The 27,847-nt window shown below is 39.9% G+C and overlaps 1 protein-coding gene across 3 annotated transcripts; it reads left to right on the top strand.

Annotated features, from left to right (window-relative positions):
- klhl3 (kelch-like family member 3) lies at positions 1-27,079 on the top strand. Of its 3 annotated transcripts, XM_086085886.1 has the most exons (15): positions 9-243; positions 1,552-1,713; positions 2,875-2,981; positions 3,058-3,179; positions 5,253-5,415; positions 5,539-5,648; positions 6,313-6,429; positions 6,613-6,762; positions 6,845-6,962; positions 8,222-8,419; positions 8,503-8,604; positions 8,674-8,802; positions 8,887-9,027; positions 9,128-9,271; positions 26,172-27,079. In XM_086085886.1, the coding sequence occupies exons 1-15, from the start codon at positions 110-112 to the stop codon at positions 26,198-26,200; spliced, it is 1,926 nt and encodes a 641-aa protein (XP_085942012.1). In that variant the 5' UTR covers positions 9-109; the 3' UTR covers positions 26,201-27,079. The 3 variants fall into 3 exon arrangements, with proteins under 3 accessions (XP_085942010.1, XP_085942011.1, XP_085942012.1); XM_086085884.1 differs by having other exon boundaries at positions 1-243; positions 5,253-5,648; positions 9,092-9,271; XM_086085885.1 differs by having other exon boundaries at positions 5-243; positions 5,253-5,648.
- Positions 27,080-27,847: the final 768 nt, after the last annotated feature.

Here is a 27,847-nt window from a genome sequence, read left to right on the forward strand (position 1 = left end):
TCAAATGCAATTTTCGCTAGATGTGTTATAAAGTCATGCAATTGCACTTAATACAATTCATGTAATTTTACTCCATTAGTCTGAGCACAGTCTTAATACACTTAACGGAATGAAGCTATTGTTTAAAAAAAAAAAAAAGTGTCCAAAGTGGTATCAACTTTGGAATAGACGATCTTCGTGTCCGTGGGCGCCCGTCGTGGTGCGTTTGTGTGACTCCGCCACAATGGACGAGGTGTCGCCGGGGTGAGTTTTTTACCATAATATACTTGTTTATCTCTTAAAATACCCACATCGCGTAATTTTGATCATACATCCACAAATCAAATGTCAACCGTTTGAAAGAAAACGCGCTTCCTGCTTGGCGGCGCACGAGCCCCCATCTTCCTACCAATAAGCTAGCATTTTGTTGTTATTAATGATGTGAGCTAACGTGCTAAATTGCTCATTAACTTCACTTTTTTGGGGAGCGCTTGTTGCCATATGACGTTGCTTTCTAGACATGATCCAACACTAAAAAGACGATCAACAATTCCTGTCAGGGTGTGCTAGTAGTAAAGTTAAAAATGCTAAATGCTAACGCTGCTCAACTTGACCTAAACATCACCTACTATTTTTTTTCGTCGCTTGTCTCGAGCAAATCTAGTGTCAATCAGTCGATGTAAGATACTACAAGCTCATTTATTTTCAAAGGTAGCCGGGTTTTTCTTGGCTCAAATTGACACGTTTTCTTTAATGATTAAATTTTTTTTTTTTAAATCATACATCATGCTGTAGTAAAATACAAATATGAAACCCTCTTGAATATTGAATTAAATATAGCCTAATAACATGATTGCCAAGTCATTTTTTTGCACAACAAAAAGCAGTCCCTGTTTTATTACCAACATGAAATTTGTAGTAGTATTGCATATGGACAAAAAAAAAAAGTCTCAGGAAGCTATATGTGAAATGAGGTAGTCAGCCATTTTGGTTTGAAGAATCTATAATAGGGGAATTTTGGCCATTGGTTCTAATTCTAATTTTAAAATTCAGTCCCTGAAGCCAGTGTCACTTACCAACATGGTAAGCAAACCCACAAAAAAAAGTTTGAAGAATTGCATGCAGGAAGTCTGGTCATTCCACAATGTTGTTGTGTCCATGTTTCCTTTCTATTGTAATTCTCAAAAAATTTCCCAAATATTCTTACTTAAACTCGTATTTCACTGTATATATAAAGAATAATATACTGCAAACTAGGGGTGTTAGAAAAAATTGATTCGGCAATATATCGCGATATTACAGCGCGCAATTCTCAAATCGATTTTTAAACATAATTTTTTTATGGAAATATTTTTAAAAAAACATCTTACTTAGGGTTAGGATTCATCATCATTAATCGGTATCGAATCGAATCGTGACCTATGAATCGTGATACAAATCGAATTGCCAGGTACTAGGCAATTCACACCCCTACTGCAAACATTATTTAATATGATTCCAAAAATGCCTCTCCCTATCAACAGATGGGTAAATTAACACTTACCGTAGAGTCAATTAATCATTTGGTTCCAGACCCGTCGTGTCATGTGTCACCAGTTTGGAGGCCCCATCGCTTCCCATGTGCCACGCCGAGCCGGAAGGAGAAGAGGAGTCCATGGCGGCAAATGGCGGAATGCTGACCTTCAATCACACGCACATGAGGAAAGCCTTCCAGCTCATGAATGACCTCAGAGGGTATGCTGTTTTCATCTATTAGGACCCGGGGTGACAGCATTTTTGTTTTCAAAGCGGATATTTTATGGTTTGGTTCACACCATTTTGAAAATGAATCCAGTTTCACAATACGGCATTTGATATACATGTCAGTCATGAGGAGACCCACAAAAAATTCTCAAGAAGCCATGCCCGAAAAGACGAAGTTTACTATTTTGGTAAACAATGTCACTTTTGGGTGTTTTTTTTTGCCAAATTTGTAACATGTTACCCCTGAATTCAGTTTCACTTATACAATAATAAATTTGGCATGCATGTTATCATGAGTAAACTCACAAAAACGACTCAAACAACCATGCTCATAAACACGCAGTCGGCCATTATTGTGCACCCGATCTCTGGAAAAATAAAAACATTTTGCCCCAAAAGCAGTTTCAATTAACAACATATAATTTGGTAGGTAGGCATGTCTATCATGAGGTGATCCACAAAAAGAAGCATGGTTGAAAGCACACAAAGGCTGTCATATTGGTTTGTGGCAGCCATTTTAGGGCCATTTTGGCCATGTCCAGGGTTTCTTCAAAGACAAATTAATGCTAGAATATATATTTTTTGCCTTCTACCAAATTTGAAAGTCACATACAGACAGATGGGTGATAGAAAATTGAGAAAAAGTTGTTGTCATTGTGCTTGAAGCACGGTGGCGAAGTTTAAAACACTACAGAATAATACAAAATAAGGCGTTTATTTTGTTAGGCATGTTTATCATGAGTAGACCCTGAAAAAAAAGTCTGCAGAAGCCTTTATTGAAAAAGGCTGTCATTTTAGTTGCCATTTTAAGCTCAATGGGCTTAGTTGCGTTCACTCTGCCTTTAAAAGAAATTCAGCTCCCAAAGCCAGTTTCATGAAGCAATGTGAAAATTGGTAGGCATGTCTATCATTAGTAAACCCACATAAGTCTCAATCACCTATGCATAGAAAGATGATTATTTTTGCTCAGAATTGGTCATTTGAGGGTCCTTTTGACCCTTCCCAGGTGTCCCTTTTAGACAAATTTGTCTTAGAGATTTATTCCCTTCGCTACGAAAATTCATCCACCCATTTTCTTAACTGCTTATTCCTCACAAGTTGATTATTATAAACCAGGAAACGCCAACAACTTTCATTTCGGCTGTCCGTCAGGAAGAAGATGTTGTGTGATGTCCAGCTGGTGGCGGGAAGTGTGACGGTGGCGGCGCACCGGGTGGTCCTGGCAGCCTCAAGCCCCTACTTCTGTGCCATGTTCACAGGTAGTCAGCCCATTTTATTTTCCCTTGTCTATGAGTGTGTGTGTGCTTCAACCCTTACGTGTGTGTGCATGTGCAGGTGACATGAGTGAGAGCAAGGCCCAGCAGGTGGAGATCGGCGAGGTGGATGGCCCCACGCTCACCAAGCTGGTGGATTACATCTACACGGCTCAGATAGAAGTCACTGAGGACAATGTACAGGTGAGCGAGTACGGTGACCCCTCGCCTATTCCCAGGCATTTTTTCTGTGGAACGTACACCCTCAGCTTTTGTGGCACCTTAAGATCCCAGGCCATGACTAATAGGAAGTAATAACTGCTATCAAGAAAGTATGTTAAAGTGATGGACGTCGACTATCCAAGACAGATATTTGTGAATTATATTTAAAAAGAAAAAGATACCAGATATGTCGGCCAATATATTGAATAAGAATATTTGCTATATAATGCAAATTCTTGTAATGCCCAAAATTTGAGTAAAGTTGGCGCAGCTATTTGCAGGGGATAAAGACCTGCCCAGCCCGTGAATAGCAAAAAATCCACGTACAATTGATACCCATTGAAGAAGAAAATAACAAAAAACAAAACAATTCTTCAAAAAACACATAGCGTTTTACGACAGCGTATTAGGGCCACATATAATATATATTTTTTTAAAGGGTGGGGGGAATATTCAGAGAAAAAAACTTTAAATTTGCCACAAGTGGCAAATTTGCAAGAAAACCCCCGTAAATTAGCGACTTTAGAAAGTGGCAGATTTGCGAGAAAAAAACCTCAGAAACTTACAAGCAATACACGTAGAGTTGCTGTAGTCTAATGTGCTGATTTGTTGGTGGTTAATGGGACACTGCTTATAAAATGAAAAGGCAAGATGGAGACGGATTCATTCTTAATTTAAACTTTACTCGTCATACACGGGCAGCAAGAGCGACAACACTTCCTGATTCCCTATCAGCTGACTAAACACCAATCAGAAGCTAGCATACTTTAGGCAAATGCAAGTGAATGACGGAGAGCAGCAGATTTGACACATCAACTAGCTACTTGTACAAAAAAATACCAACATTTATTTTTGGGAAACATAAATGTACAAGTAAATATTTATTTTAACAAATGAACTTTAAATGCTTGATCCTCAGGATGTGGACCTTCGCATAGCGAGACATCTTTGTCGCTGGCAGTACCCAACGCTTCAAAGTGTGAATACTTAACATGTTGTGGTTAAAGCCATTACTATCTCCTTATTTGAAAACCGACCGAAAAGTATGTATGTATGCTACGTGCGTTTCTCGTAAGTTTCAGCCTTTTTTTCTCTCGCAAATCTGCCTCTTTCTAAACTTGCAAATTTGCCACTTTATAAAGTGGAAAATTTATGATTTTTTTTCTTGCAAATTTGCCACTTTATAAAGTCGCAAATGTACTCTCAGAATTTTTTCTCGGGATGTTGCCCCCGCCCCCCAAAAAATTTAATAATTATACGTAACCCTAATATGCCGTTGTACGTCTCAATATATGTTTTATGCAGAGAATGGGGACCCCACGACAATCCCTCGCAAATATATATATTTTTATTTAAAATATCCGCAAATATGCAGATCCGTGTCTGCCAAACCGCGAGTTTGTTTGGGTCAACTTAAAGGCAAAGAAGAACACTACTAAATTAAATAAGGAACTTTAATTACAACTGTCAACATAAGGAGTGCAAACTGTAAGCTCTATCATACTTTTATTTCAGATAATAGTTGACACACATCAGCTAAGTTTTTTTCTCCAGATTTTTCAGGAAACTAAAACATTTGAACCATTTGCATCATGAGAGGATTTAGGCAAAAAATATTTTTTGCAATTATTTTAAGTGGGTCATGATATATCACTCTTTTAAGTCACTCTCATAGTTAATTTCCTAGTGGTGGAGAACGGTACAGGTGACCTATTATTTATTTATTGCTGGCTCTGTGTGAAAGACTCATCTTGAAAACACACAACAATCTCTTCTCATTTAATTCCAGCAGTGAACACGCGTGCAAATCATGTCTTCGCAGCCTGTACACTTCCTGCCATTATTAGTCCAGGAAGTGTGCACATGGAGAGAGACAGGAAATCCTCCCACTGTTAGCTGTTAGCCTCATTCATGAGTGCATCGCCATCACTAATGTGTTTTTCGTGGATTGCCGTCCTCGTTAACTTGGCCGCGTTCAACGTGCCATCGGCATGCTGTGGTTGTTTGCCACGCCCTCGTGTAACGAGAGCTTTTTTTTGTGTCCCCCTTTTTCAGGTTCTGCTGCCAGCCGCCAGTCTCCTCCAGCTGATGGACGTGCGTCAGGCGTGCTGTGACTTCCTGCAGTCCCAGCTGCATCCTTCCAACTGCTTGGGTATCCGAGCCTTCGCCGATATGCACACGTGCATGCAGCTCGTGGCGCAGGCGCACGCTTATGCCGGTAAGCTGCTTCCGCTTACGTGCGTTCAAATGAGACCGAGAACACCTGACAAGTCCATATCAATGTCTTCAAAGTTGTTCTCTTGTCAATGTGATCAATTGTGTTTGTTTTTGTGTCTCACAGAGCAGCATTTCTCTGAGGTGGTCCAGTGTGAGGAGTTTGCGTCTTTGTCCCTGCAGCAGGTCTGCAGCCTGTTCTCCAGCGACAAGCTCACTGTGTCCACAGAGGAGAAGGTGAGAAAACGCACAATCCAAAACATGTAAAAGAAGAGGCTGACTAGTAGATTTGAGAGGATTTGTTTATAATGACATTATTTCAAATCAACCCCCCCAAAAATTGTATTGACAATAAAATGTTCTATGCAATCCCACGAGTCTAAATATGATATTTTGGTTAATATTGCGTTAGTGTAATATGATTTAAGCAGCAAAATCCAGCAGTTTTGATCAATATCAGAAGGCGGCCATTTTGCCACTTGCTGTTGAGTGAAGATGACATCACAGTTGCTCAGTTCTCAGGTAAGAACACAGCTCAGCTTCAGAAAACAGGTGAGCTGTGTTTGGTCGTTTCATGAGCAACTGTGATGTCATCTTCAGTCGACAGCAAGTGGCAAAATTATCACCCACTAAAGCAGTGGCGTTCCTAAGCAACTTGGCACCCTAGGCAGGATTTGTGGTAGTGCCCTCCGCCTCCCCCGGCGCAACTTAATAGACCAACCGCAAAATCTTCATCCTAAACTCACACAGAGCACAGTTTATCTTCACTTCTCTGGGATTTTAAAACCAAAGTTGCATTGCAATACGCATAATGTAGTAATTGTACTACAATAAAGTAAACAGCAGCCTGTATTGACTTTTAACTGCGCTTCACTTGGGCTCCCCCTGCTGGCTGCCGTAGGTGTTTGAGGCGATGATCTGGTGGATCAAACAGGACAAAGGCGCCCGCGTGGAGCACATGCCCAAACTGATGGAGCACGTGCGCCTGCCGCTGCTGTCCAGAGACTACCTGGTTCAGGTACGTCAACGCAACGTCCTCACGCGCTGTAGTAAAGTGGAGCTCTCAAAGTCTGCCATGTGACGTTTTATCCAGAATCTTCTCGCATAGTTGAGCTTTATTACACATTTGTGTTTTTGTTCTTCTGCTCAATCTATCCCCAGCTACTCTATGAAAATATGTTTTTTTTGTGCTCTTTGTCAGATAGTAGAAGAAGAAGCTCTAATCAAGAACAACAACACCTGCAAGGATTTCCTCATCGAGGCCATGAAGTACCACCTGCTTCCCGCCGACCAGAGACACCTCATCAAGACGGACAGGACGCGACCGCGCACGCCTGTCAGCATCCCCAAGGTGCCCACACGGCCTACATGATGCGTGCGTGTGTGTGTGTGTGTGTGTGTGTGTGTGTCTTACTATGTGCGTGGGTGGTCAGGTTATGATGGTGGTCGGCGGCCAAGCTCCCAAAGCCATCCGCAGCGTGGAATGTTATGACATCCAAGAAGATCGATGGTACCAGGTCGCTGAGCTGCCATCAAGACGCTGTCGAGCAGGTATTTATGTGTGTATTGTAACGCGTAGCGGGTCAGCAAAACAAACAAACGGGACAGCTTTAAAAGGTTATCAATCCACGGATTAACTTTATTAAAACAAAAGGAAAACACAATGGGCCACCACGCCTGTACGGCATCAAAAACATTCCCCCGCGAAAACGAAAAGTCCACACGCACTACACAAAAGCAGAGAAGCGCCACCCTGTGGCGCGGTGCCACACTGCGATTGTTATAGTGTGTGTTGTGGTTACCATGGCAACACATCAGACTCGGCGGGAGTGAATCAGAAAAGTGTTCTGCCTCTATTTTATGTTCCAGATTTATTCTAAAATAGATCACTCTTTTTCTCACTGCACATTTTACACACAACACCCCATAAATAAGATTGTTGCTGTTTAGAATTTATTTTTAATGTAAGATGAGTTAGAATTGATATTGAACTGGACCCTGTGAATATTTTCCAGATGGACTGAGTAAAAAAAGAAAAAAAAGAATAATCAATATCGAATAGATTTTCCTTTTCGAGCCTGATATCAATTTATAAAATCATGAATCGATTATTTTTAATATCTTTGTTCCGATAAAATCATAAAAAAAATGTTCTTATTAAATTTACTTTTCACGTGAATTTAAAAGTACTTTCGTACATTTATAAGAGACCTAACATATTGCACTTTAAGATAATTCCGTATGTTTTAATTTATATTTACAATTATTGAATTAGAATTATAAAAATATTTCCACCTCACCCTTGCTGAAATGATTACAACACGTGTTACTTTCATTAATAAACTAAATCATTTGACCAGATCTCCAACATTTAATTTGAAATGTAATGTTTGTGGTGTTTTTATCATGTCGTTGATATTGAAGAAGAATAGATATTTCATAATTAATCAATATTGGTTTGAATAGAATCAAATCACAAAAAAATTGAAATCGAATCGATTTGAACTCTTGTGAATCAAAATCGAATCGATTGAGCAAATTAGAATCGATAACCAGCCTTAGCAGTGTATGCATGTGATTTCTTAGTTTAAAAAAAATGCTTTTAATGATGTCATTATGGGCTATTGTGGGTAGAATGTTGAGGAAAATTGGAATTCCATTTTGGAGAAAGGCTGTAACAGTGATGGTCAAATTGTGGTCCTGCTAATTGGTACACAGGCTCCCTCTTGTGGTTGACAAGAACCTCTGCATTAAATGTATATAATGATGCAGTGGCTTAATAAATAAATATGATATCGTATTGTGCGCAGGCGTGGTGTCGCTGTCAGGTCAAGTGTACGCGGTGGGCGGCTTCAACAGTTCTCTGCGCGAAAGGACGGTGGACGTGTACGACGGCGCCAGGGATCAGTGGAGCCCCGTGGCCAGCATGCAGGAGAGGCGCAGCACGCTGGGGGCGGCCATGTTGGGTGGGCTGCTCTACGCCGTGGGAGGCTTTAATGGCAGCATAGGTACACGCACGCACACATATATACGGCCACAAACAGCTTGTGATTGGCTCTCTTGACTTCCTGTCCCCGCGTGTTGCGTTCAGGTCTGTCCACAGTGGAAGTATACAACCCCAAAAGTAACGAGTGGACGCACGTGACGTGCATGAACACGCGGCGTAGCAGCGTCGGCGTCGGTGTGATAGACGGTATGAACACCTGGGCGTGACCCGAGAGCGCGAGAGATCACGTGACCTATTTGCGAGCGTGTGTCTCAGGTAAGCTGTACTCGGTCGGGGGTTACGACGGAGCGTCGCGTCAGTGTCTCAGCACCGTGGAGGAATATGACCCCGCCTCCGATCAGTGGTGTTACGTCGCCGATATGAGCACACGGCGCAGCGGAGCAGGTGAAAGTCACTCGTGAACGTTCCAAAATGGCGTCCCACTTGAACGGCAACGGCAACATTTTAACACACGCGCGTCTTGTGCAGGTGTGGGGGTGTTGGGGGGGCAGTTGTATGCGGCCGGCGGCCACGACGGACCCCTAGTGAGGAAGAGCGTGGAGGTTTACGACCCGCCCGGCAACACGTGGCGGCCCGTTTGTGACATGAACATGTGCCGCCGCAATGCCGGTCAGAGGAAATTCCAGTCACACAAAATCAGTAAACATGAGCATGTAGCATTGTGGCACTGTAGTGTGTGTGTGTGTGTGTGTGCGTGTGTGTTTTCCAGGCGTGTGCACAATCAACGGTCTGCTGTACGTGGTCGGTGGCGACGACGGCTCGTGCAACCTTTCCTCCGTGGAGTTCTACGACCCGGCCGTGGACAAGTGGAGCCTCATTCCCACCAACATGAGCAATGGACGCAGCTATGCTGGTGACATGCACATTTCAATACAAACACTTTATTATTGCTATTCAGCTGATAAATAAGACAACTTTTTTTCTTTTTTTTTAACCAAAATTTTATTTTAAGGTACGGCATTACTTTTAAAAGCTTGAAGGTGTTTATTTGTATGGAGGACTAAAACTGCCAAAATTAAGAATAAATAAATGAATAAATAAATAAATAAAAGTGAAAATTAAAACAAATATGAAAAAAAGAAATTGCAAAAATTAAACATAAAAAAATAAATATAAGTGGAAATAAAAACAATGAAAAAAATACATACATAAATAAATAAGAGTAAAAAAAAATAAAAAAATAAAAAAAGATTCAATATAATTCAAAAATTAAACACAAAAAGTAAATATGAATGGAAATAAAAACTATATATATGTACATATACATATATATATATGTGTATATGTACATGTATGTGTATATATGTACATGTATATGTATATATATATGTACATATATACATATACAATAAATTTATATAAATAAATAATTATGAATGGAAATCAAAACAAAATAGTTTTATAAATAAATAAATACAAAACTAAAAACAAGATTCAATCTAATTCAAAAATGTATATGAATGGAAATCAAAACAAAAATGTATATGCACATAAAAAAAAGTAATTATGGGCCTGCTAAGCGGAGCAAGCAGCAGCGAAGCTGCTGCTTGCGGAGCAAGCAGGCACATATTACTATCCACCCTAGAAAAGGGTTTATTTTTATTATGGGCCTGCTAAGCGGAGCAAGCAGCAGCGAAGCTGCTGCTTGCGGAGCAAGCAGGCACATATTACTATCCTAGAAAAAGGGTTTATTATTTTTCTTCTTATTTTTTAATCTTCCGCGTTTTTTCTGCTAAAATGCGGCCCGTACCGTAGATCGCACCGGGACAAATGAGGTATCAAACGATGCGGCTCGATCTGACTCGGTGCGCTATTATTTTTATAAGAATTCCCAGTTACCATGGCGACGCTATTCCCAAAAAACTCCCAAATAAAAGTCCCATAGGAATGAATGGGAAAAGGAAAGACAAAATCACACATCAAGCACCTTTTTCAAAGAGACGCTGCGCGCGCATACGTTAACCGATTGATATGAAAATTAGCTCATTTTGTTGGAATTTTTGTCATCTTTAACTCAGTGTCAAAAAAAAAATTAAGGAATGAAAGCTCTTCCCCCTGTGCGGGTTCAAAGACAGTGAGTGTAATCGCCACTCTGATACCCAATTAAGGCTTCAGTGACGGGAACCAAAAAATATATTTCCAAAAGTTTCACTTCAACTCGTCACCATGGCCACAATCTTTGCTCACTAGACATCAAATTCGCACATTTTGTAGCCACAAGCCTCTGCTTTCTGAAGAACTAATTTTTATTTGGCTAAGGTGTCATTTAGTACCTTTATTTTCACTTTAAGCGAGGAGAAGTCGCACATTTTTGATCTCTTTTCAATGTAATTTTCGCCGTTTTTCCCTCTTCATTTTCGATCAATCATAAGTTTTCAACCTGCTCTCATTTGGTCATTTTTCATCCGATTAAAAAACTGAGAACATGCTCGCGTTCCCCAAACCCTTGCCGTTCTAACGAGCCATTTCTGGAATCTGCATCTTCAACCGTTAAGTCGCGAGAGGCTTTTGTTTGAGGTGAGCGTAATCCTATACAATCCAATGGAGTGTTGGTGCGTGACGTCTCCTCACAACTTAAAATCAAATGTGTGTGCGTGAATGTGCATGTTTTGTAAAGGGGCAGTGAGATACTGTTGATTTTGGTTAACTTGCACATTTCTTGACCGATTTCAATGGTTTGAATTTTAAACTGTTCAGCTCATTGAAATGTTACTTAAAATCAAATGTGTGTGCGTGAATGTGCATGTTTCTTAAAGGGGCAGTAACATACTGTTGATTTTGGTTAACTTGCACATTTCTTGACCGATTTCAATGGTTGAAAGTTTAAACTGTTCAGCTCATTGAAATGTTAGTTAAAATCAAATGTATGTGCGTGAATGTGCATGTTTCTTAAAGGGGCAGTAATACTTTTAGTTGATTATAACTTCCACATTTCTTGAGCGATTTCAACGGTTGAAATTTTAAACTGCTCATTGAAAAGAGTTGCAAGAGTTAGCAGGCCCATTCAAAATTTCCGCGGGAATTTTCTAGTTATGGGCCTGCTAAGCGGAGCAAGCAGCAGCGAAGCTGCTGCTTGCGGAGCAAGCAGGCACATATTACTATCCACCCTAGAAAAGGGTTTATTATTTTTCTTTTTCTTTTTTATTCTTCCACCGACTTTTCCGCAAAAATGCGGCCCGAACCGTAGATCGCACCGGGACAAATGAGGTATCAAACGATGCGGCTCGCTCTGACTCGCTGCGCTATTATTTTTATAAGAATTCCCAGTTACCATGGCGACGCTATTCCCAAAAAACCACCCAAAATTCAAGGAAGGAAAAACCCATAGGAATGAATGGGATATCAACTCCAAACGAGCACCTTTTTCCAAGACACGCTGCGCGCGCATACGTTCACCGATTGATATGAATTTTAGCTCATTTTGTTGGAATTTTTCCCATCTTTAGCTCAGTGTCAAAAAAAATATTAAGGAATGAAAGCTCTTCCCCCTGTGCGGGTTCAAAGACAGTGAGTGTAATCGCCACTCTGATATGCAATTAAGGCTTCAGTGACGGGAACCAAAAAATCTATTTCCAAAAGTTTCACTTCAACTCGTCACCATGGCCACAATCTTTGCTCACTAGACATCAAATTCACACATTTTGTAGCCACAAGCCTCTGCTTTCTGAAAAACTAAGTTTTATTTGGCTAAGGTGTCATTTAGTACCTTTATTTTCACTTTAAGCGAGGAGAAGTCGGACTTTCTCGCCTATCTCCTCCATGTTAATTTCGCCGTTTTTTCCCTCTTCATTTTCGATCAATCATAAGTTTTCAACCTGCTCTCATTTGGTCATTTTTCATCCGATTAAAAAACTGAGAACATGCTCGCGTTCCCCAAACCCTTGCCGTTCTAACAAGCCATATCTGGAATCTGCATCTTCAACCGTTAAGTCGCGAGAGGCTTTTGTTTGAGGTGAGCGTAATCCTATACAAATCAATGGAGTGTTGGTGCGTGACGTCTCCTCACAACTTAAAATCAAATGTGTGTGCGTGAATGTGCATGTTTTGTAAAGGGGCAGTGAGATACTGTTAATTATGGTAGATTCCACATTTCTTGACCGATTTCAATGGTTTGAATTTTAAACTGTTCAGCTCATTGAAATGTTACTTAAAATCAAATGTGTGTGCGTGAATGTGCATGTTTCTTAAAGGGGCAGTAACATACTGTTGATTTTGGTTAACTTGCACATTTCTTGACCGATTTCAATGGTTGAAAGTTTAAACTGTTCAGCTCATTGAAAAGAGTTAGCAGGCCCATTCAAAATTTCCGCGGGAATTTTTCTAGTTATGGGCCTGCTAAGCGGAGCAAGCAGCAGCGAAGCTGCTGCTTGCGGAGCAAGCAGGCACATATTACTATCCTAGAAAAAGGGTTTATTATGGGCCTGCTAAGCGGAGCAAGCAGCAGCGAAGCTGCTGCTTGCGGAGCAAGCAGGCACATATTACTATCCACCCTAGAAAAGGGTTTAATTTTATTATTTTTTTTATATTTTATTCCACGATTTTTCCGCAAAAATGCGGCCCGTACCGTAGATCGCACCGGCACGAATGAGGTATCAAACGATGCGGCTCGATCTGACTCGGTGCGGCATTATTTTTCTAAGAATTCCCAGTTACCATGGCGACGCTATTCCCAAAAAACTCCCAAATAAAGTCCCATAGGAATGAATGGGAATCCGAAAGAGATCAACTCCAATCAAGCACCTTTTTCAAAGACACGCTGCGCGCGCATACATTAACCGACCGATATGAAAATTAGCTCATTTTGTTGGAATTTTTGTCATCTTTAGCTCAGTGTCAAAAAAAATTTTAAGGAATGAAAGCTCTCCCCCCTGTGAGGGTTCAAAGACAGTGAGCAAAGGGGAAAAGTCGCCTATTTAGAGTGTGACTAATTAAGGCTTCAGTGACGGGAACCAAAAAATCTATTTCCAAAAGTTTCACTTCAACTCGTCACCATGGCCACAATCTTTGCTCACTAGACCTCAAATTCGCACATTTTGTAGCCACAAGCCTCTGCTTTCTGAAGAACTAAGTTGTATTTGGCTACGGTGTCATTTAGTACCTTTATTTTCACTTTAAGCGAGGAGAAGTCGGACTTTGACGCCTATCTCCTCCATGTTAATTTCGCCGTTTTTTCCCTCTTCATTTTCGATCAATCATAAGTTTTCAACCTGCTCTCATTTGGTCATTTTTCATCCGATTAAAAAACTGAGAACATGCTCGCGTTCCCCAAACCCTTGCCGTTCTAACGAGCCATTTCTGGAATCTGCATCTTCAACCGTTAAGTCGCGAGAGGCTTTTGTTTGAGGTGAGCGTAATCCTATACAAATCAAAGGAGTGTTGGTGCGTGACGTCTCCTCACAACTTCAAATCAAATGTGTGTGCGTGAATGTGCATGTTTTGTAAAGGGGCAGTGAGATACTGTTAATTATGGTAGATTCCACATTTCTTGACCGATTTCAATGGTTTGAATTTTAAACTGTTCAGCTCATTGAAATGTTACTTAAAATCAAATGTGTGTGCGTGAATGTGCATGTTTCTTAAAGGGGCAGTAACATAGTGTTGATTATGGTTAACTTCCACATTTCTTGAGCGATTTCAATGGTTGAAATTTTAAACTGTTCAGCTCATTGAAATGTTAGTTAAAATGAAATGTATGTGCGTGAATGTGCATGTTTCTTAAAGGGGCAGTAATACTTTTAGTTGATTATAACTTCCACATTTCTTGAGCGATTTCAACGGTTGAAATTTTAAACTGTTCAGCTCATTGAAAAGAGTTGCAAGAGTTAGCAGGCCCATTCAAAATTTCCGCGGGAATTTTTCTAGTTATTTTTCTTATTTTTTAATCTTCCGCGTTTTTTTCTGCTAAAATGCGGCCCGTACCGTAGATCGCACCGGGACAAATGAGGTATCAAACGATGCGGCTCGATCTGACTCGGTGCGCTATTATTTTTATAAGAATTCCCAGTTACCATGGCGACGCTATTCCCAAAAAACTCCCAAATAAAGTCCCATAGGAATGAATGGGAATCCGAAAGAGATCAACTCCAATCAAGCACCTTTTTCAAAGACACGCTGCGCGCGCATACATTAACCGACCGATATGAAAATTAGCTCATTTTGTTGGAATTTTTGTCATCTTTAGCTCAGTGTCAAAAAAAATTTTAAGGAATGAAAGCTCTCCCCCCTGTGAGGGTTCAAAGACAGTGAGCAAAGGGGAAAAGTCGCCTATTTAGAGTGTGACTAATTAAGGCTTCAGTGACGGGAACCAAAAAATCTATTTCCAAAAGTTTCACTTCAACTCGTCACCATGGCCACAATCTTTGCTCACTAGACCTCAAATTCGCACATTTTGTAGCCACAAGCCTCTGCTTTCTGAAGAACTAAGTTGTATTTGGCTACGGTGTCATTTAGTACCTTTATTTTCACTTTAAGCGAGGAGAAGTCGCACATTTTTGATCTCTTTTCAATGTAATTTTCGCCGTTTTTGCCTCTTCATTTTCGATCAATCATAAGTTTTCAACCTGCTCTCATTTGGTCATTTTTCATCCGATTAAAAAACTGAGAACATGCTCGCGTTCCCCAAACCCTTGCCGTTCTAACGAGCCATTTCTGGAATCTGCATCTTCAACCGTTAAGTCGCGAGAGGCTTTTGTTTGAGGTGAGCGTAATCCTATACAAATCAATGGAGTGTTGGTGCGTGACGTCTCCTCACAACTTCAAATCAAATGTGTGTGCGTGAATGTGCATGTTTTGTAAAGGGGCAGTGAGATACTGTTAATTATGGTAGATTCCACATTTCTTGAGCGATTTCAATGGTTTGAATTTTAAACTGTTCAGCTCATTGAAATGTTACTTAAAATCAAATGTGTGTGCGTGAATGTGCATGTTTCTTAAAGGGGCAGTAACATACTGTTGATTTTGGTTAACTTCCACATTTCTTGACCGATTTCAATGGTTTAAATTTTAAACTGTTCAGCTCATTGAAATGTTGGTTAAAATCAAATGTGTGTGCGTGAATGTGCATATTTCTTAAAGGGACAGTAAGATACTTTATTTGATCTTGATTATGGTTAACTTCCACATTTCTTGACCGATTTCAATGGTTGAAAGTTTAAACTGTTCAGCTCATTGAAAAGAGTTGCAAGAGTTAGCAGGCCCATTCAAAATTTCCGCGGGAATTTTTCTAGTTATGGGCCTGCTAAGCGGAGCAAGCAGCAGCGAAGCTGCTGCTTGCGGAGCAAGCAGGCACATATTACTATCCACCCTAGAAAAGTGTTTAATATTATTATGGGCCTGCTAAGCGGAGCAAGCAGCAGCGAAGCTGCTGCTTGCGGAGCAAGCAGGCACATATTACTATCCTAGAAAAGGGGTTTATTTTTTTTCTTCTTATTATTCTTTAATCTTCCGCGTTTTTTCTGCTAAAATGCGGCCCGTACCGTAGATCGCACCGGGACAAAAGAGGTATCAAACGATGCGGCTCGATCTGACTCGGTGCGCTATTATTTTTATAAGAATTCCCAGTTACCATGGCGACGCTATTCCCAAAAAACTCCCAAATAAAAGTCCCATAGGAATGAATGGGAAAAGGAAAGACAAAATCACACATCAAGTACCTTTTTCAAAGAGACGCTGCGCGCGCATACGTTAACCGATTGATATGAAAATTAGCTCATTTTGTTGGAATTTTTGTCATCTTTAACTCAGTGTCAAAAAAAAAATTAAGGAATGAAAGCTCTTCCCCCTGTGCGGGTTCAAAGACAGTGAGTGTAATCGCCACTCTGATACCCAATTAAGGCTTCAGTGACGGGAACCAAAAAATCTATTTCCAAAAGTTTCACTTCAACTCGTCACCATGGCCACAATCTTTGCTCACTAGACATCAAATTCGCACATTTTGTAGCCACAAGCCTCTGCTTTCTGAAGAACTAAGTTTTATTTGGCTAAGGTTTCATTTAGTACCTTTATTTTCACTTTAAGCGAGGAGAAGTCGCACATTTTTGATCTCTTTTCAATGTAATTTTCGCCCTTTTTCCCTCTTCATTTTCGATCAATCATAAGTTTTCAACCTGCTCTCATTTGGTCATTTTTCATCCGATTAAAAAACTGAGAACATGCTCGCGTTCCCCAAACCCTTGCCGTTCTAACGAGCCATTTCTGGAATCTGCATCTTCAACCGTTAAGTCGCGAGAGGCTTTTGTTTGAGGTGAGCGTAATCCTATACAAATCAATGGAGTGTTGGTGCGTGACGTCTCCTCACAACTTAAAATCAAATGTGTGTGCGTGAATGTGCATGTTTTGTAAAGGGGCAGTGAGATACTGTTAATTATGGTAGATTCCACATTTCTTGACCGATTTCAATGGTTTGAATTTTAAACTGTTCAGCTCATTGAAATGTTACTTAAAATCAAATGTGTGTGCGTGAATGTGCATGTTTCTTAAAGGGGCAGTAACATACTGTTGATTATGGTAGATTCCACATTTCTTGACCGATTTCAATGGTTTGAATTTTAAACTGTTCAGCTCATTGAAATGTTACTTAAAATCAAATGTGTGTGCGTGAATGTGCATATTTCTTAAAGGGACAGTAAGATACTTTATTTGATCTTGATTATGGTTAACTTGCACATTTCTTGACCGATTTCAACGGTTGAAAGTTTAAACTGTTCAGCTCATTGAAAAGAGTTAGCAGGCCCATTCAAAATTTCCGCGGGAATTTTTCTAGTTTTTATATTATCTTCCAGCGACTTTTCCGCAAAAATAGGGCCCGAACCGTAGATCGCACCGGGACAAAAGAGGTATCAAACGATGCGGCTCGATCTGACTCGCTGCGCTATTATTTTTATAAGAATTCCCAGTTACCATGGCGACGCTATTCCCAAAAAACTCCCAAATAAAGTCCCATAGGAATGAATGGGAATCCGAAAGAGATCAACTCCAATCAAGCACCTTTTTCAAAGACACGCTGCGCGCGCATACATTAACCGACCGATATGAAAATTAGCTCATTTTGTTGGAATTTTTGTCATCTTTAGCTCAGTGTCAAAAAAAAAATTAAGGAATGAAAGCTCTCCCCCCTGTGCGGGTTCAAAGACAGTGAGCAAAGGGTGAAAGTCGCCTATTTAGAGTGTGACTAATTAAGGTCTGAGTGACGGGAACCAAAAAATATATTTCCAAAAGTTTCACTTCAACTCGTCACCATGGCCACAATCTTTGCTCACTAGACATCAAATTCGCACATTTTGTAGCCACAAGCCTCTGCTTTCTGAAGAACTAAGTTTTATTTGGCTAAGGTGTCATTTAGTACCTTTATTTTCACTTTAAGCGAGGAGAAGTCGCACATTTTTGATCTCTTTTCAATGTAATTTTCGCCCTTTTTGCCTCTTCATTTTCGATCAATCATAAGTTTTCAACCTGCTCTCATTTGGTCATTTTTCATCCGATTAAAAAACTGAGAACATGCTCGCGTTCCCCAAACCCTTGCCGTTCTAACGAGCCATTTCTGGAATCTGCATCTTCAACCGTTAAGTCGCGAGAGGCTTTTGTTTGAGGTGAGCGTAATCCTATACAAATCAATGGAGTGTTGGTGCGTGACGTCTCCTCACAACTTAAAATCAAATGTGTGTGCGTGAATGTGCATGTTTTGTAAAGGGGCAGTGAGATACTTTATTTGATCTTGATTATGGTTAACTTCCACATTTCTTGACCGATTTCAATGGTTTGAATTTTAAACTGTTCAGCTCATTGAAATGTTACTTAAAATCAAATGTGTGTGCGTGAATGTGCATGTTTCTTAAAGGGGCAGTAAGATACTTTATTTGATCTTGATTATGGTTAACTTGCACATTTCTTGAGCGATTTCAACGGTTTAAATTTTAAACTGTTCAGCTCATTGAAATGTTAGTTAAAATCTAATGTGTGTGCGTGAATGTGCATATTTCTTAAAGGGACAGTAAGATACTTTATTTGATCTTGATTATGGTTAACTTTTACATTTCTTGAGCGATTTCAATGGTTGAAATTTTAAACTGTTCAGCTCATTGAAATGTTAGTTAAAATCAAATGTATGTGCGTCAATGTGCATGTTTCTTAAAGGGCCAGTAATACTTTTAGTTGATTATAACTTCCACATTTCTTGAGCGATTTCAATGGTTGAAAGTTTAAACTGTTCAGCTCATTGAAAAGAGTTAGCAGGCCCATTCAAAATTTCCGCGGGAATTTTTCTAGTTATGGGCCTGCTAAGCGGAGCAAGCAGCAGCGAAGCTGCTGCTTGCGGAGCAAGCAGGCACATATTACTATCCTAGAAAAGGGGTTTATTTTTTTTCTTCTTATTATTCTTTAATCTTCCGCGTTTTTTCTGCTAAAATGCGGCCCGTACCGTAGATCGCACCGGGACAAAAGAGGTATCAAACGATGCGGCTCGATCTGACTCGGTGCGGCATTATTTTTCTAAGAATTCCCAGTTACCATGGCGACGCTATTCCCAAAAAACTCCCAAATAAAGTCCCATAGGAATGAATGGGAATCCGAAAGAGATCAACTCCAATCAAGCACCTTTTTCAAAGACACGCTGCGCGCGCATACATTAACCGACCGATATGAAAAATAGCTCATTTTGTTGGAATTTTTGTCATCTTTAGCTCAGTGTCAAAAAAAAATTTAAGGAATGAAAGCTCTCCCCCCTGTGCGGGTTCAAAGACAGTGAGCAAAGGGGTAAAAGTCGCCTTTCTTGCATCAGTTAGAGCGTGACTAATTAAGGTCTGAGTGGTGGGAACCAAAAAATATATTTCCAAAAGTTTCACTTCAACTCGTCACCATGGCCACAATCTTTGCTCACTAGACATCAAATTCGCACATTTTGTAGCCACAAGCCTCTGCTTTCTGAAGAACTAAGTTTTATTTGGCTAAGGTGTCATTTAGTACCTTTATTTTCACTTTAAGCGAGGAGAAGTCGCACATTTTTGATCTCTTTTCAATGTAATTTTCGCCGTTTTTGCCTCTTCATTTTCGATCAATCATAAGTTTTCAACCTGCTCTCATTTGGTCATTTTTCATCCGATTAAAAAACTGAGAACATGCTCGCGTTCCCCAAACCCTTGCCGTTCTAACGAGCCATTTCTGGAATCTGCATCTTCAACCGTTAAGTCGCGAGAGGCTTTTGTTTGAGGTGAGCGTAATCCTATACAAATCAATGGAGTGTTGGTGCGTGACGTCTCCTCACAACTTAAAATCAAATGTGTGTGCGTGAATGTGCATGTTTTGTAAAGGGGCAGTGAGATACTGTTAATTATGGTAGATTCCACATTTCTTGACCGATTTCAATGGTTTGAATTTTAAACTGTTCAGCTCATTGAAATGTTAGTTAAAATCAAATGTGTGTGCGTGAATGTGCATGTTTCTTAAAGGGGCAGTAACATACTGTTGATTATGGTTAACTTTTACATTTCTTGAGCGATTTCAATGGTTTAAATTTTAAACTGTTCAGCTCATTGAAATGTTGGTTAAAATCAAATGTGTGTGCGTGAATGTGCATATTTCTTAAAGGGACAGTAAGATACTTTATTTGATCTTGATTATGGTTAACTTTTACATTTCTTGAGCGATTTCAATGGTTTGAAATGTTAGTTAAAATGAAATGTATGTGCGTGAATGTGCATGTTTCTTAAAGGGGCAGTAATACTTTTAGTTGATTATAACTTCCACATTTCTTGAGCGATTTCAACGGTTGAAATTTTAAACTGCTCATTGAAAAGAGTTGCAAGAGTTAGCAGGCCCATTCAAAATTTCCGCGGGAATTTTTCTAGTTATGGGCCTGCTAAGCGGAGCAAGCAGCAGCGAAGCTGCTGCTTGCGGAGCAAGCAGGCACATATTACTATCCTAGAAAAAGGGTTTATTTTTTTTATTCTTATTTTTTAATCTTCCGCGTTTTTTCTGCTAAAATGCGGCCCGTACCGTAGATCGCACCGGGACAAATGAGGTATCAAACGATGCGGCTCGATCTGACTCGGTGCGCTATTATTTTTATAAGAATTCCCAGTTACCATGGCGACGCTATTCCCAAAAAACTCCCAAATAAAAGTCCCATAGGAATGAATGGGAAAAGGAAAGACAAAATCACACATCAAGCACCTTTTTCAAAGAGACGCTGCGCGCGCATACGTTAACCGATTGATATGAAAATTAGCTCATTTTGTTGGAATTTTTGTCATCTTTAACTCAGTGTCAAAAAAAAAATTAAGGAATGAAAGCTCTTCCCCCTGTGCGGGTTCAAAGACAGTGAGTGTAATCGCCACTCTGATACCCAATTAAGGCTTCAGTGACGGGAACCAAAAAATATATTTCCAAAAGTTTCACTTCAACTCGTCACCATGGCCACAATCTTTGCTCACTAGACATCAAATTCGCACATTTTGTAGCCACAAGCCTCTGCTTTCTGAAGAACTAATTTTTATTTGGCTAAGGTGTCATTTAGTACCTTTATTTTCACTTTAAGCGAGGAGAAGTCGCACATTTTTGATCTCTTTTCAATGTAATTTTCGCCGTTTTTCCCTCTTCATTTTCGATCAATCATAAGTTTTCAACCTGCTCTCATTTGGTCATTTTTCATCCGATTAAAAAACTGAGAACATGCTCGCGTTCCCCAAACCCTTGCCGTTCTAACGAGCCATGTCTGGAATCTGCATCTTCAACCGTTAAGTCGCGAGAGGCTTTTGTTTGAGGTGAGCGTAATCCTATACAAATCAATGGAGTGTTGGTGCGTGACGTCTCCTCACAACTTAAAATCAAATGTGTGTGCGTGAATGTGCATGTTTTATAAAGGGGCAGTGAGATACTGTTAATTATGGTAGATTCCACATTTCTTGACCGATTTCAATGGTTTGAATTTTAAACTGTTCAGCTCATTGAAATGTTACTTAAAATCAAATGTGTGTGCGTGAATGTGCATGTTTCTTAAAGGGGCAGTAAGATACTTTATTTGATCTTGATTATGGTTAACTTGCACATTTCTTGAGCGATTTCAATGGTTGAAAGTTTAAACTGTTCAGCTCATTGAAAAGAGTTAGCAGGCCCATTCAAAATTTCCGCGGGAATTTTTCTAGTTATTTTTTATTATTCCACGACTTTTCCGCAAAAATGCGGCCCGAACCGTAGATCGCACCGGGACAAATGAGGTATCAAACGATGCGGCTCGCTCTGACTCGCTGCGCTATTATTTTTATAAGAATTCCCAGTTACCATGGCGACGCTATTCCCAAAAAACTCCCCCAAAAAATCCCATAGGAATGAATGGGAAACCGGAAGACATCAACTCCAATCAAGCACCTTTTTCCAAGACACGCTGCGCGCGCATACGTTAACCGACCGATATGAATTTTAGCTCATTTTGTTGGAATTTTTGTCATCTTTAGCTCAGTGTCAAAAAAAAATTTAAGGAATGAAAGCTCTCCCCCCTGTGCGGGTTCAAAGACAGTGAGTGAAATATCCTTTATCCCATGTGTGTGTATTGCATGAGCTAGAGCGGACCAATTAAGAAACAGAGTGAAGACAGAGAAAAAAATTGATTTCAAGTTTCACTTCAACTCGTCACCATGGCCACAATCTTTGCTCACTAGACATCAAATTCGCACATTTTGTAGCCACAAGCCTCTGCTTTCTGAAGAACTAAGTTTTATTTGGCTACGGTGTCATTTAGTACCTTTATTTTCACTTTAAGCGAGGAGAAGTCGCACATTTTTGATCTCTTTTCAATGTAATTTTCGCCGTTTTTGCCTCTTCATTTTCGATCAATCATAAGTTTTCAACCTGCTCTCATTTGGTCATTTTTCATCCGATTAAAAAACTGAGAACATGCTCGCGTTCCCCAAACCCTTGCCGTTCTAACGAGCCATTTCTGGAATCTGCATCTTCAACCGTTAAGTCGCGAGAGGCTTTTGTTTGAGGTGAGCGTAATCCTATACAAATCAATGGAGTGTTGGTGCGTGACGTCTCCTCACAACTTAAAATCAAATGTGTGTGCGTGAATGTGCATGTTTTGTAAAGGGGCAGTGAGATACTGTTAATTATGGTAGATTCCACATTTCTTGACCGATTTCAATGGTTTGAATTTTAAACTGTTCAGCTCATTGAAATGTTACTTAAAATCAAATGTGTGTGCGTGAATGTGCATGTTTCTTAAAGGGGCAGTAACATACTGTTGATTTTGGTTAACTTTTACATTTCTTGACCGATTTCAATGGTTTAAATTTTAAACTGTTCAGCTCATTGAAATGTTGGTTAAAATCAAATGTGTGCGCGTGAATGTGCATATTTCTTAAAGGGACAGTAAGATACTTTATTTGATCTTGATTATGGTTAACTTGCACATTTCTTGAGCGATTTCAATGGTTGAAAGTTTAAACTGTTCAGCTCATTGAAAAGAGTTAGCAGGCCCATTCAAAATTTCCGCGGGAATTTTTCTAGTTATGGGCCTGCTAAGCGGAGCAAGCAGCAGCGAAGCTGCTGCTTGCGGAGCAAGCAGGCACATATTACTATCCACCCTAGAAAAGTGTTTATTCTTCTTATTTTTATTATTTTTATATTATCTTCCAGCGACTTTTCCGCAAGAATAGGGGCCGTACCGTAGATCGCACCGCGACAAATAAGGTATCAAACGATGCGGCTCGATTTGACTCGCTGCGCTATTATTTTCCTCAGAATTCCCAGTTACCATGGCGACACAATTCCCCAAAATGTCCCCCAAAAAGTCCCATAGGAATGAATGGGAATCCGAAAATGATCAACTCCAATCAAGCACCTTTTTCAAAGACACGCTGCGCGCGCATACATTAACCGACCGATATGAAAATTAGCTCATTTTGTTGGAATTTTTGTCATCTTTAGCTCAGTGTCAAAAAAAAAATTAAGGAATGAAAGCTCTCCCCCCTGTGCGGGTTCAAAGACAGTGAGCAAAGGGTGAAAGTCGCCTATTTAGAGTGTGACTAATTAAGGTCTGAGTGCTGGGAACCAAAAAATATATTTCCAAAAGTTTCACTTCAACTCGTCACCATGGCCACAATCTTTGCTCACTAGACATCAAATTCGCACATTTTGTAGCCACAAGCCTCTGCTTTCTGAAGAACTAAGTTTTATTTGGCTAAGGTGTCATTTAGTACCTTTATTTTCACTTTAAGCGAGGAGAAGTCGCACATTTTTGATCTCTTTTCAATGTAATTTTCGCCGTTTTTGCCTCTTCATTTTCGATCAATCATAAGTTTTCAACCTGCTCTCATTTGGTCATTTTTCATCCGATTAAAAAACTGAGAACATGCTCGCGTTCCCCAAACCCTTGCCGTTCTAACGAGCCATTTCTGGAATCTGCATCTTCAACCGTTAAGTCGCGAGAGGCTTTTGTTTGAGGTGAGCGTAATCCTATACAAATCAATGGAGTGTTGGTGCGTGACGTCTCCTCACAACTTAAAATCAAATGTGTGTGCGTGAATGTGCATGTTTTGTAAAGGGGCAGTGAGATACTGTTAATTATGGTAGATTCCACATTTCTTGACCGATTTCAATGGTTTGAATTTTAAACTGTTCAGCTCATTGAAATGTTACTTAAAATCAAATGTGTGTGCGTGAATGTGCATGTTTTATAAAGGGGCAGTGAGATACTGTTAATTATGGTAGATTCCACATTTCTTGACCGATTTCAATGGTTTGAATTTTAAACTGTTCAGCTCATTGAAATGTTACTTAAAATCAAATGTGTGTGCGTGAATGTGCATGTTTCTTAAAGGGGCAGTAACATACTGTTGATTTTGGTTAACTTCCACATTTCTTGAGCGATTTCAATGGTTGAAAGTTTAAACTGTTCAGCTCATTGAAAAGAGTTAGCAGGCCCATTCAAAATTTCCGCGGGAATTTTTCTAGTTATTTTTTTTATATTTTATTCCACGATTTTTTCTGCTAAAATGCGGCCCGTACCGTAGATCGCACCGGCACGAATGAGGTATCAAACGATGCGGCTCGATCTGACTCGGTGCGGCATTATTTTTATAAGAATTCCCAGTTACCATGCCGATGCTATTCCCAAAAAACTCCCAAATAAAAGTCCCATAGGAATGAATGGGAAAAGGAAAGACAAAATCACACATCAAGCACCTTTTTCAAAGAGACGCTGCGCGCGCATACGTTAACCGATTGATATGAAAATTAGCTCATTTTGTTGGAATTTTTGTCATCTTTAACTCAGTGTCAAAAAAAAAATTAAGGAATGAAAGCTCTTCCCCCTGTGCGGGTTCAAAGACAGTGAGTGTAATCGCCACTCTGATACCCAATTAAGGCTTCAGTGACGGGAACCAAAAAATCTATTTCCAAAAGTTTCACTTCAACTCGTCACCATGGCCACAATCTTTGCTCACTAGACATCAAATTCGCACATTTTGTAGCCACAAGCCTCTGCTTTCTGAAGAACTAAGTTTTATTTGGCTAAGGTGTCATTTAGTACCTTTATTTTCACTTTAAGCGAGGAGAAGTCGCACATTTTTGATCTCTTTTCAATGTTAATTTCGCCGTTTTTTCCCTCTTCATTTTCGATCAATCATAAGTTTTCAACCTGCTCTCATTTGGTCATTTTTCATCCGATTAAAAAACTGAGAACATGCTCGCGTTCCCCAAACCCTTGCCGTTCTAACGAGCCATTTCTGGAATCTGCATCTTCAACCGTTAAGTCGCGAGAGGCTTTTGTTTGAGGTGAGCGTAATCCTATACAAATCAATGGAGTGTTGGTGCGTGACGTCTCCTCACAACTTAAAATCAAATGTGTGTGCGTGAATGTGCATGTTTTGTAAAGGGGCAGTGAGATGCTGTTAATTATGGTAGATTCCACATTTCTTGACCGATTTCAATGGTTTGAATTTTAAACTGTTCAGCTCATTGAAATGTTACTTAAAATCAAATGTGTGTGCGTGAATGTGCATGTTTCTTAAAGGGGCAGTAATACTTTTAGTTGATTATAACTTCCACATTTCTTGAGCGATTTCAATGGTTGAAATTTTAAACTGTTCAGCTCATTGAAATGTTAGTTAAAATGAAATGTATGTGCGTGAATGTGCATGTTTCTTAAAGGGGCAGTAATACTTTTAGTTGATTATAACTTCCACATTTCTTGAGCGATTTCAACGGTTGAAATTTTAAACTGCTCATTGAAAAGAGTTGCAAGAGTTAGCAGGCCCATTCAAAATTTCCGCGGGAATTTTTCTAGTTATTTATTTCATGCTGCAGACGCTGTCAGCGTGAAATCCGTCATAAAATGTTCTTCAAATGAGGGGGCGGTCCTATCGCGTGTCTTGGGTTGGACTCGGCTGTTGCAAACTGCCTTTCAATGGTCGAGTGAGCGCGTCGGCGAACAATGACGTCTCGCCAGGTCCAGCAATGGACGACTATCTTATCCACCGTCTTCACACCTTGCGACTTGAGCTGCCCGTCGACGTCGCACAATTTCCTGTAAACAACAAGCTCCATCGTTTCTTTCGTGTGTGTGTGTGTGAATTCTCCCTTGCTGTTACTGACGATTAACCAATAAGCAATTAGTTCAACCAAAGACACACTTAGGACCGCCCCCTGATTTGAAGAACATTTCAGTTAGTTATCCAACCTGGCAACGTTTTATCCCACAAATAATGTTTATTTAAGGCCCGGCATGCATTTCCGCCTAACTCTACTCATTGTGACGTGTGCAGGCGTTGCAGTCATCGACAAACCTTTCTGAGCGTGACAAGTGTGCGAACTGGCTGAAGTTTGACGCTGGACCAGCGCCGGTGAGAAGCGCCGGACCCCTAAACGTCGCCGCCATTGCTGCTTAAAAGGAGGAGCCAATCGGGATTTGATCCTGGAAATGTTTTGGATCTGGATTGAGTTGCTGTTTACACTGTTGGAGGATGCTTCCAGATGCAAAATGAAGCAACCAACAGACACTTTGGTGTCAAGCACACGTTTATTCTCAGGCGCTCGGGATGGACCACACAGACGGTGCCAAGTTGTCAATTGGACTACCGCCACCAGCAACAACAACAACAACAACACATTTACGCTCATGTTCATGTGGACCAAACACATAAAAACGGAATGAAAACGGAAAAAAAATGTAAACCAATGTTTGTATGCAAATCAGGTGAAAGAGCACTGCTGACGTCACGCACTACTGATGGTGAACAGAATGGCGGTCCATAGAGTTTCATGTGCCAAACTAAATGACGTGCTTTTGTTTTTACACAAATGTCAACACAAGTGAAACACTAAAAGTATCACAATGCACTGTAGATATGCAAAGGCTGTGCTTATTTATTACATGGCAAGCATTTATATCCTATTTAGTTTCAAAAGTGACGTCTTTGTACTGTATGTGTTGTCATTGTGCTACAGATGATTTTAAATGACTATACAGACAGAAATCGACACAGATTAAAAACATTTAAAGGACTTTAATTCCATATTTTTTGGGTTGATTGTAATTTATAGCAATTTTTTTAACAGTTCAAATACAAAGCACCACATACTGTTACAATGAGGTGTCAAGTACAATAACAAAAAAATGGGGGCATTGTTAAAAGTTGTCAAAAAGAGAAATTAAAGTTTGTATTGCAGCTTTTTACAGTTGTTTACATACTAGAGTGAAAATGTTCACACAATTAGCCTGCAGCTTGACTGCAAGCCATCACACACTGATTTGCAAAAAATCGACATGCATTTGCATACCTCAAGGATTGCGTCCTTGTCATGTCAAAGCCCTGGCTTGCCAATGACCACATTAATAAGCACATTGCAATAATCACATCCACCAAGTGTGGAAAGGAAGCACGTGCTTAAATGAAAATACTTTTTTATTTTGTCTACAGATTTATATTTGTCTACACTTAATGGTAGTAAGAAAAACCTACTATTTTGTTCAGGTTATTTTTTTTTTATTGAGTGAAATGATACTGTTGCTAAGTATGGTAAGAAATATTTTCCATCTGCAGCAGCAAACAGTGTTGTGTAGTGCTTGGTAAATTTGCCATACATATCGGTAACGTTTCAACACAATTTAAAATGACATAAAATGTTGACAAAACAGGTACATGCTCATAGTCTGTGCGAAATAATCTTAATATGGATTTAAAGTCATTCGAGGAGATAAATCCTGTTAATTTCTAGTCCTTTTGCAAAAGGCTCCATGTAGAAGGGCAGAGAAGACAAAAGCCTTTTTCCAAACTCGGTGCGGGCAAATGGGGCAGTTAGCAACTAAATGTTATTTGAACACAAACTGTAAGAATTAACACTTCCATGTGTGATTAAGTTCCAAATGTAGCAGTAGTCCAAAAATGTAGATAAAGATGTCCCAGTGCAGTTGAGGGGAAAAAACTCAAATAATAAAATC

Source organism: Leptonotus elevatus, chromosome 9, assembly GCF_054856555.1.
Source record: "Leptonotus elevatus isolate MCC_2025b chromosome 9, RoL_Lele_1.0, whole genome shotgun sequence".
Taxonomy (NCBI): domain Eukaryota; kingdom Metazoa; phylum Chordata; class Actinopteri; order Syngnathiformes; family Syngnathidae; genus Leptonotus; species Leptonotus elevatus.

Bases quoted from the DNA above. Each gene is read 5' to 3' on its own strand.
- klhl3 (XM_086085884.1), top strand. From the start codon at position 110: ATGAAGCTATTGTTTAAAAAAAAAAAAAAGTGTCCAAAGTGGTATCAA. The intron at 8,803-8,886 runs GTGAAAGTCACT...CGTCTTGTGCAG, and splicing joins CACACGGCGCAGCGGAGCAG to GTGTGGGGGTGTTGGGGGGG. The intron at 9,272-26,171 runs GTGACATGCACA...TGACGTGTGCAG, and splicing joins CAATGGACGCAGCTATGCTG to GCGTTGCAGTCATCGACAAA.